At 56.2% G+C, this 9,840-nt stretch overlaps 1 protein-coding gene across 4 annotated transcripts; it reads right to left on the reverse strand.

The window, feature by feature from the left end:
- Positions 1–210: 210 nt before the first annotated feature.
- Positions 211–5,091, reverse strand: TMEM134 (transmembrane protein 134). Of its 4 annotated transcripts, none has more exons than XM_010351952.2 (7): positions 4,842–5,091; positions 3,853–3,917; positions 3,358–3,444; positions 3,169–3,245; positions 932–976; positions 657–710; positions 211–523 (listed from the first exon to the last, which is right to left on the reverse strand). In XM_010351952.2, exons 1-7 carry the CDS (start codon positions 5,013–5,015, stop codon positions 372–374), a joined length of 654 nt encoding a protein of 217 aa, XP_010350254.1. In that variant the 5' UTR covers positions 5,016–5,091; the 3' UTR covers positions 211–371. The 4 variants fall into 4 exon arrangements, with proteins under 4 accessions (XP_010350254.1, XP_074257874.1, XP_003941245.1 ...); XM_003941196.3 differs by having other exon boundaries at positions 378–557; XM_074401773.1 differs by lacking the exon at positions 932–976.
- Between the last annotated feature and the right edge of the window lie 4,749 nt (positions 5,092–9,840).

Genomic DNA, 9,840 nt, shown 5'->3' on the forward strand with positions numbered 1-9,840 from the left:
TCCAGGCTGGCAAAGCAGGAGTCCTCCGCCCTGCTCTACCTCTAACATGCCCCATGCCCTTGGGCAAGCCTCAGCATCAGGGCTGCCACGTGTTCGGTGTTACTCGAAGCCCTTCAGCCTCAGGGTCAATCCTTTTCTGTCTTCATTGGAGGGGGCTGTGGTCAGGCTGGTGGGCTGGAACAGCGGTGGCAGGACAGGAGAGCAATTGCCTCTGGTGGAATTAGTTACTCCTTTATTAGCACGAAATAACAGTAACCTAGCGGTGGCAGGGCCTGAGAATAAGTTAAGGCACAGAGCAGGCGGGGTTGGCTTTCCCAGGGCAGGCCTGCATGCCCCAAACTTCCTGAGCAAACTCCCCAGGGCCCAGGGTTTCAGGGTCCTGGAGAGCCTCTTCCCTTGAGATGAGGGGAACGGAACAGGGCGCGGGTCCCAGGGGCGCCCCCGTGGACGGGAGGAGCCCACGCTGCACCACAGTCACTTCTCGAAGTATGGCAGGTAGAAGAACTGGAAGCCCCGGTGGCCCCTGACCGCGCAGTAGATGAAGATCACGTGATAAACTGTGGGGCGGGGCCTGTAAGTGCCGAGGCCACTCCCCCAATGCGGCCCCGCCCCGCCCCTTCCGCTCCGCCCCTCCCCGCCCCGGCGCCCTCTCGCACCTCCGGGCACCAACAACAGGAAACCCGGCACGAAGAAGATGGCGCTGGAGACACCTGCGGGAGAGACCGGAGGCCTGTCAGGGCGAGGGAGCGCGGGGCTGCGAGGCCCTCCGGGCTGCCGCTGACTGCCCGGGCAAGCCTCACTCTCCGCTGAAAAGGGGCCGTCTCCTGCCGGGAGGTGGGAGGGCTTGCCATGGACCCGTGGACACAAGAGGGGGTTGTCCACTGCCTGTGGGGGCGGGAGGGAGCGGGAGGGGGCGGGAGGGGGCGCTCACCTGGAGAGGGGGTCGCCTCCAGTCCCACGCCGACCAGGATCAGCACTGCACACAGATGGAGCCGCGGGGGTGGGCGCAGGAGCAGGGGTGAGGGCGGGGACTCCCACCCCCAGTCCGGCTCAGCCATAAGGAATGATGCCCCCCACCACCTGAGCGGAAGGTCCCCTAGGCAGAGACCCACCCCAGGAAGCTCACCAAGCTCTCTTTACAGAGCAGGGCACTGGGCAGGCCCTGGGAAGTTTGTGAAATGAGAGATTTTTATTTGCTCCTTGGGTTGGGCTTTCAGTCCTTAAACAAGCATTTGTGGAGCACCTACTGCGTGCCTGGTACGAGGAATTATGCCTTGAAGGGCTGATAAGGTCCCTGCCCTCATGGCCCGTCCTTAGCGGAGGAACCACTAAGAAGCTGAAAGCTACAGTCCAGGTGATTGGGATATGGGGGTAAGAACAGGGCAGTGCAGGAGTCCCGGGTCCCCAGTTAGAACTGGGGGGAACGGTGAGCTGGACTTTGCGCTCTGCAGCAAGCGGGGGCAATAAGCCTGGTGGCTGACATGGACTACTGTGTGCTTTGTGCATTGCCCAGTCCACTTCAAAAAGGGTATGATGGGCTGGGTGCGGTGGCTCATGCCTGTAATCCCAGTGCTTCAGGGTGCCAAGGCAGGAAGATTGATTGAGGCCAGGAGTTCGAAGTCAGCCTGGGCAACACAGCAAGATTCCCATCTCTATAAAGTTTTTTAAAAAATGAGCCCAGCCCAGGCATGGTGGCTCATGCCTATAATCCTACACTTTGGGAGGCCAAGCCGGGAGGATCACTTGAGTTCAGGAGTTCAAGACCAGCCAAGGCAGCCTAGTGAGACCTTGTCTCTATTATTATTAAAAAAGAAAAAAAAACTACCCAAGCATGGTGGTACACGCCTGTAGTCCCAGGCTGAGCTGGGAGGATGGCTTGAGTCCAAGAGTTTGAGGCTGCAGTGATCATACCACAGCACTCCAGCTTGGGCAACAGAACAAGACCCTGTCTCTAAAAAATAAAAAATAAATGGCTGGGCATGGTAGCTCACACCTGTAATCCCAACACTTTGGGAAGCCAAGGCGGGTCTATCACCTGAGGCCAACATGGTGAAACCCCAACTCTACTAAGAAAATACAAAAAATTAGCCAGGTGTGATGGCAGGTGCCTGTAATCCCAGCTACTCCGGAGGCTGAGGCATGAGACTCACTTGAACCCAGGAGGCGGAGGTTGCAGTGAGCCGAGAGTGTGCCACTGCATTCCTGTCTGAGCAACAGAGCAAGATTCCTCCCCCGCCACCAAAAAAAAGGGTATAGGGTATGATGGGGATAATGTGGGCTGAAACACTCCCTGCACCCTACAAAGGCCCTCTAAGGAGCTCTGGTGACCCCAGGCTTGCCTTGCTGGGTTGTTGAGAGAGGAAAAATGAAGAACTTGGCAGTGCCACCAGGGCCTGGTGTTCAGCGGCCCTGGGAAGTGGCAGCCCCCTCCCTGTGCTGGGAGCCTGGCTGGCAGGGGAGCCTTGGCCTTCCTGGAGAAGGGGGAAGGTGAGCCAGGGCAGCAGCCGCACTTGGTCCCTCCTTATGGATCACTTGTTAGCGCAACCCTGGATCCTTTCTGGAGACTCTGCATCCTCAGCCCCAAAGAATGAGGCACCTTGGAGTCAGAGAACACCTGGTTCTGAAGTCGGGTGGGTGACTGAGATCTGCCTGCTCTGGACCAAAAGTTCCCCCATCTGAGCAATGGGTAGGAGGTAGGAGAGGGGTGGGCTTGTCAGTGCTCAGATGCCAGACAAGGGGAAGTGCCAGGTGCCCTGTGGCTCTGCACTGGCCGGGCACTCGGCATTCCGGAGCCCCTACACCCGGCTTCTGGGCACCACCTCACTTGTAGGACTTCTGCAAGGGGAGAAAATAAAATTGCCCTGCACCTGGCCCGAAGTGGACACAGACTAAATGGTAGCTGCTACTCTTCTGTCCCCTAAAAATAAAGGAAAAGTCTTTGGAGTGATAAGCCAAGTTCTATTTTCAGCTATGTGTGATCTCCTGGCTGTGTGCCCAGGTGGCAAGGCCTCTGTCTCCTCACCTGTAAAACGGGAGTGTGGTGACGGCAGCCAGCTGCCGCCTCAGGATGCTGGGAGGCTGTGTCAAGGGGAGGGGCAGAGCCTGCACAAAAGGAGGGCAGAGCCTCCCACGGGTCCCCTCCCGACCCCAACCCTCAGGGCCACTCACCCAGCCCCAATAGCAGGAGCAGGAAGGAGGCCAGCACCACTCGGCGGTTCTTCTGGATCAAAGGGTGTTGGGTCCAGCTGAGTGGCGGGAGAGCAGGGTGGGTGTGAAGGAGGTGGAGGGAGGGTGTGTAGGAGGCTTTGCGGGCAGAGCCAGGGCTGCCTGACTGGGTCTCCAGCGGGCAGGGCTCACCTGCAGCAAGTGTAGGAGCGCTGGGTGCCGCTGCTGATGGTGCTGAAGGACCACTGGGAGCTGCGGATGGAAGTCCGGCCGGAATCCCTGCAGGACAGGTGCCCAGGGAGGGGCGGGGGGCAAGGACAGGTGTCCCTTTGGGACAGGAGTCCTGATAAAGTGCAGGGTGTGGTACAGGGACTGGGGCTGGGCCCTAAGAGGCCCTGGTGGGTGAGGATGAGACTAGGGATGAGCTGCGGGTTTCTGCAGGACAGGAGACCTCTATGAAGGTGGGGGCCAGACCAGACTGGGGTTTCTGAAAGAGGTGAGTGTGGGTGGGCACTAGGGTAGAGTGGCCCTGCAGTGTAGGGGACCCTGCCAGGAGAGTGAGACTTAAGCTAGGAATCAATAGGACAGGATGGAAGAGAGTGAGTGAAGCCGGGTGGGTGACTGAGTAGGGTCTCTGAGGACAGGAGCCTGACGAGGTAGAGGGGTGGGTCCCCACCTGGCTCTAACCTGGTGCTGACTCCCCCATCCGGCTCCGGAGAGGCCTGGGCTCCGTCCTCATCGTTCTCCAGGTTCTGTGGCAGAACACAGGGTTCAGGGGGGTTGCTGGGCTGGGGCCCTTCCTCACCCTCCGGGGATGAGAGAAAAGCAGGTCTACATAACCGTTCGCCTGGACGCCTGGCAGCTGTTCACCTGGGCTTCCGCCGTCCCCGCAGAACGGGTTTGGTGATTCACAGAAACCGAAACTAGGTAGGAGGTGGGTGGATTCGGGGGCTTTGGGGAGCAGGAGCCTGCACGGGTCCCAGGGAAAGGAGAACTCCCGACTTTGGGAGTCAGGGTGGAACTCTCATTCAGTGGCCTAGAACGAGAGCTTGGGGATTGGGGTGCCAGGGAAGAGCAGGCCCAGGGTTCTCAGCTTCAAGGTACGGGGATCTGGTCCCTGTGTGTCTCCAAGAAAAGGAGCCTAGGGTTCGTGGAGGTTTTCTGGGAAAAATGGGAATTTCCGGTTTAGTGGGAGCCAAAGGGTGGGCAAGGACTGGTGATGTGACAGGGGCTTCAGCTCTTGCGGGTGGCGCCGGGATTGGGGCGAGGGCTTTCTGAACAGAGAAAGGTGTGCGGGTTCCCCTCAGCTTAGCCGGCCTGGGGCACAGAGGATGCTCCTGCGTGTGGCCAAGGTCTGGTTCAGATACAGAGGCGGTCCCCCAGCACAGTGGGGGCCAGGGGCGAGTACTGGGTGGGGACTCGGCTGGGTTCTCCAGCTGGAGCTGAGGGATGAGCTCCCGGGCCAGGGCTCCGGGCTCTTCCCGGCTGGCTGGGGCCGGGTATCGGTGCTGGGAGGGCTTGGGCAGGGCTCTGGATCAGGAGTCACGTCCGGGGGGCGGTCTCGCGCTCCAGCTGGGGACTCTGGGCAGATTCGACCCCAAGTTGAGGCCTTTGAGACCCGGCCTGGGGTCCTGTCCGGCCGGGGGCAAGCGGGTGAGGTGGGCCGGGCGGTTCACCTGGTAGCGCAGCCGGGACTGCTTGTCCTCGTCAGCCACCTCGAACCGGGCCCGGCGCTCGAAGTGCAGTGGCCCAAAGCGCGCGACCCCGCTGGGCTCCGCCCCAGGGCCCGCATCCTCCAGGGACAGCTCGAAGGCATCATCTATGCTGAATTGGGGCCGGGCGGCACTCATTACCCCGGCCCGCTCAGGCGCCCTGCGCCACCGCCATCTGCGCCGGCACGCCTAGCGTCGCCACGGCCCCGCCCCCGTAAGCCCCGCCCCCGAAGGTCTTGGCTCCGCCCCGCGCGCCGTCCCCATCCTGGTCCCCGTCTGCCCTCAGCAGGCCAGAGCTGCCGAGCGCCGAGCGGGCTGATGGGCTGGGGACTCTTCTAGACAGAGCGCGTCCGGCTCGTGACGCCGCTCAGCGGCCGCGGTGGCGAGCGACACATCGTCTCGCGCTCGGACACGCTCCCCGGGCCTGTAGGGGCTTCCATGCCTCAACCTCCAGGTCTCGTACAGGGCCTTTTGCACCCCAACCTGTTCCTCGAGTGCCGAGGAGACTCCTGAGAACCGTTTCCCCACCTTACTCACCACGGCCCAGCACGGAAGGGGTGCTCTCCCCATTTTTGCAGATGTGGAAACTGAGGCTCGAAGAGCTTTTGTGGCTTACACTTCTTCAGTCCAATCCCCACGCAGCAGCCAAAGTGACCTTTTAAAACAAATCTTTTTCTCTGTGTGTGTTATTCTTTTTTTTTTTTTTTTTTTTGAGACGGAGTTTCACTCTTGTTACCCAGGCTGGAGTGCAATGGCGCGATCTCGGCCCACCGCAACCTCCGCCTCCTGGGTTCAGGCAATTCTCCTGCCTCAGCCTCCTGAGTAGCTGGGATTACAGGCACGTGCCACCATGCCCATGCCCAGCTAATGTTTTGTATTTTTAGTAGAGACAGGGTTTCACCATGTTGACCAGGATAGTCTCGATCTCTTGACCTTGTGATCCACCCGCCTCGGCCTCCCAAAGTGCTGGGATTACAGGCCTGAGCCACCGCGCCCGGCCTGTGTGTGTTATTCTTAAATAAAACCCGTTTTAAGAATTTTGCTGCTTGGCCGGGTGTGGTGGCTCAGGCCTGTAATCCCAGCACTTTGGGAGGCTGAGGCGGGCAGATCATCTGAGGTCAGGAATTCGACAGGAGCCTGGCCAACAGGTGAAACCCTGTCTCTACTAACAATGCAAAAATTAGCTGGGCGTGGTGGCGCATGCCTGCAGTCCCAGCTACTTGGGAGGCTGAGGCAGGAGAATTGCTTGAACCCAGGAGGCGGAGGTTGCAGTGAGCCGAGATTGTGCCATTGCACTCCAGCCTGGGTAACAAAGAGCGAAACTCCGTCTCAAAAAAAAAAAAAGAAAGAAAAAAAAAAGTGCTGCTAAGTCTCTCTGCTTAAAACCTTCCCTTGGTTTTCCATTGCACTTGGAATAAAATCTGCTCTTGGCTGGGCAGGGTGGCTTACGCCTGTAATCACAGCACTTTGGGAGGCTGAGGCGAGGAGATCACTTGAAGTCAGCAGTGCCAGACCAGCGTGGCTGACATGGTGAAACCCCATCTCTACTAAAAAGACAAAAATTAGGCGGGGCATGGTGGTTCACCCCTGTAATCCCAGCACTTTGGGTGGCCGAGGCGGGCAGATCACTTGAGATCAGGAGTTTGAGAGCAGCCTGGCCAACTTGGTGAAACCCCATCTCTACTAAAAACACAAAGCTTAGCCAAGCGTGGTGACTGATGGGCGCCTGTAATCCCAGCTACTCGGGAGGCTGAGACAGGAGAATCGCTTGAACTCAGGAGGCAGAGGTGGTAGTGAGCCAAGATCATGTCACTGCACTCTCCAGCCTAGGTGACAGAGTGAGAGACTGTCTCAGAAAAAAAAAAAAAAAAAAAAAAAAATTAGCTGGGTGTGGTGGCATGTGCCTGAGGCAGGAGAATTGCTTGAACCCAGGAAGCGGAGTTTGCAATGTGCTGAGATCATCCCACTGCATTCCATTTTGGGCAACTGAGCAAGACTCAAAAAAAAAAAAAAAAAAAAAAAAAAAAAAAAAAAAAAATCTGAACTCTTGACTAAGGTCCATAAAGCTCTGAAGGCTCTGGGAACTGTCTGCCCCTCCCAGCATTCCCCCTCTGCCCATTTCCTTCCTGCTCAGCCACACTGGCTTTCTCACATTCTTCCTCCATGGGCCAAGCTCCTTTCTGCCTTGTGGCCTTTGCACCTGCTGTCCCCTGGTGCCAGGAAAACACTTAGCCCTGCTTTTCTCATAGCTGGCTCCCTTCATCATGGGGATCTCTGCTTAAATGTCACCTCTTGGAAATGCCATCCTTGACTGCACAATCTAAAGTCAGTTTTGCATCACACAGCACTTGAAATTATCTCATTTTGCACGGTTTTATTCACCACTGTATCTACAGTGCCCACAACAGTGTTTGGCACTAAGTAGATGCTTAATAAATACTTGTGGCAGAAATGAATGAGGGGTTTGCCAAAGTCTCAATTAATTGCAAATGGCAGAACAGAGATTTGAACCCAGCTCCACCTAATTCACAGACGTACTTCTCCTCTTCCATCCCCACCACCCCACACGGTTCTTTTTTTTTTTTTTTTTTGAGACAAAGTTGTTCTCTGTTGCCCAGGCTGGAGTGCAGGGGTGTGATCTCTACTCACTGCAACCTTCACCTCTAGGGTTCAAGCAATTCTCCTGTCTCAGCCTCCCAAGTAGTGGGGATTACAGGCACAGACCACCGCATCAGGCTAATTTTTGTATTTTTAGTAGGGACAGGGTTTAACCATATTGGCCAGGATGGTCTCAAACTCCTGACCTCAGGTGATCCACCCACCTTGACCTCCCAGAGTGCTGGGATTACAGTGTGAGGCACCACGCCCACCTCGCTCCCACAGCTCATTGTCCAAAGCTCTGCTCCCCCGCTCGCCCCCCTCCCCCCGAGGTATTTTGGTTCCAGTTAGGCTGAGTAGAAGGAAAAACTTTCTCTAGGAGGTCTTGGGCTCCCTCCTCTGACATACTGACTGAATTAAGGAAAAGCTTTCTGGCCTCTCTTTTTTTTTTTTTTTTTTGAAATGGAGTTTCGCTCTTGTTACCCAGGCTGGAGTGCAATGGCGTGATCTCGGCTCACCGCAACCTCCGCCTCCTGGGCTCAGGCAATTCTCCTGCCTCAGCCTCCTGAGTAGCTCGGATTACAGGCACGCACCACCATGCCCAGCTAATTTTTTTTTGTATCTTTAGTAGAGACGGGGTTTTACCATGTTGACCAGGATGGTCTCGATCTCTCGACCTCGTGATCCACCCGCCTCAGCCTCCCAAAGTGCTGGGATTACAGGCTTGAGCCACCGCGCCCGGCTGTCTGGCCTCTCTTTAAATACGGCTCCTTTTCTTCAGATGTAAAAAAGGGTCAGGAGAAGCTGCTGACAGTCATCCCAGGTGGGCCGGTGAGTCCGGAGTATGGACTTAACCAGTGAGGTTAGGACCTGAGATTTCTCAGAGAAAGGTGGGTTTTGAGCCTTCCAGTTGTACAGGTTAGAAGTCGAAAAAGGGGCCGGGCGTGGTAGCTCACGCCTGTAATCTCAGCATTTTGGGAGGCCGAGGCAGGCGGATCACCTGAGGTCAGGAGTTCAAGATTAGCCTGGCCAACATGGTGAAACCCTGTCTTTAAAAAAAAAAGTAAGGCCGGGCTCGGTGGCTCAAGCCTGTAATCCCAGCACTTTGGGAGGCCGAGGCGGGTGGATCACGAGGTCGAGAGATCGAGACCATCTTGGTCAACATGGTGAAACCCCGTCTCTACTAAAAATACAAAAAACTAGCTGGGCGTGGTGGCGCGTGCCTGTCATCCCAGCTACTCAGGAGGCTGAGGCAGGAGAATTGCCTGAACCCAGGAGGCGGAGATTGTGGTGAGCCGAGATCGCGCCATTGCACTCCAGCCTGGGTAACAAGAGCGAAACTCCGTCTCAAAAAAAAAAAAAAAAAAAAAAAAAATGTAGAAAAAGGGACATAGACCAAAAACGGGACAGGTTCACTCACTACCTGGTGGGGGTGGCGTCTCCCCTAAGGGGAGGAGTGGGGCAGCCTCCTCCAGCCGGAGGCCGAAGTCAGGGAGGAAGTCAGGAGGCAGTAGGCAGAGAGACCACAGGAGACCAGGAGGAGGAGACGGAGGGGAATCCCAGGGGAGCAGGAGGCTGAGGGTCGGAGCAAAGGAGAAGTCTGGCTCAGTCAAGGAGGGGTTAGACCGGTCGTTGGGGTGTGGGGTGTGACAATCTAGGTGCCAACAACCTCTAAGGTGCCAGAAATTTCAGATTGGTGGATGTTTAGCACAATTTTTCCCGTGACAACGCATGATCTGTTTTTGACAGAAAAGACAGGACTGAGATGGGATTTGACATGAGATAGAAGTCTGCACGTAGGACCTTGAAAAAGTTTTTTTTACCCGATCGCCTTGGGCATTAAGGACATCAGGACATACAAATTCAAATGCTAGAGACAAGCAGGACAACAGACACGAGACATACAAATCCAGACGTTAGGAACAAAACAGGACAACTGGCACGGAGGTAGATAAGTGATCGTGGCAGTTTTAAGGACAAAGGACTGGATCCTTAGATGCAAGCCTCTAAGGTCCCCAGGTAGTCACACATGCATGCACACATTCATTTAGAGGTTATTACAGTCTTTCACACTTTGTAAACAGTTGGAACCCTGATGAAATTTTTATCTTGTTTGTAAATGTTTCAAATCAGACAGAAACCAAGGGACTCTGTCCTCCAGCGTCCTGGAGTGGCGACGGAGTCCAGGGGGGTGCCCTTATCAGGGCTGAGCCCCTCTAGATCAGGCAGAAGGACAGGACCAGGGACCCCGGACACCCAGAGTCCAGAAGCAGACAGCCAGAAGCCAACAGAACCAGGAACCCTAGACCCCTAGAATTTAAAGACAGAAAAACCAGAACCAGGACTCTTCCAGAGTCCAGAACCT

Source organism: Saimiri boliviensis, chromosome 6 (genome assembly GCF_048565385.1).
Source record: "Saimiri boliviensis isolate mSaiBol1 chromosome 6, mSaiBol1.pri, whole genome shotgun sequence".
NCBI classification, from domain to species: Eukaryota; Metazoa; Chordata; class Mammalia; order Primates; family Cebidae; genus Saimiri; species Saimiri boliviensis.

Coding starts and splice junctions, on each gene's coding strand:
- TMEM134 (XM_010351952.2), bottom strand. CDS start 5,015: ATGAGTGCCGCCCGGCCCCAATTCAGCATAGATGATGCCTTCGAGCTG. Junction 3,918..4,841: donor AGTCCCGGCTGCGCTACCAG/GTGAACCGCCCG, acceptor GTTCTGCCACAG/AACCTGGAGAACGATGAGGA. Junction 524..656: donor CCTGTTGTTGGTGCCCGGAG/GTGCGAGAGGGC, acceptor CTGCGCGGTCAG/GGGCCACCGGGGCTTCCAGT.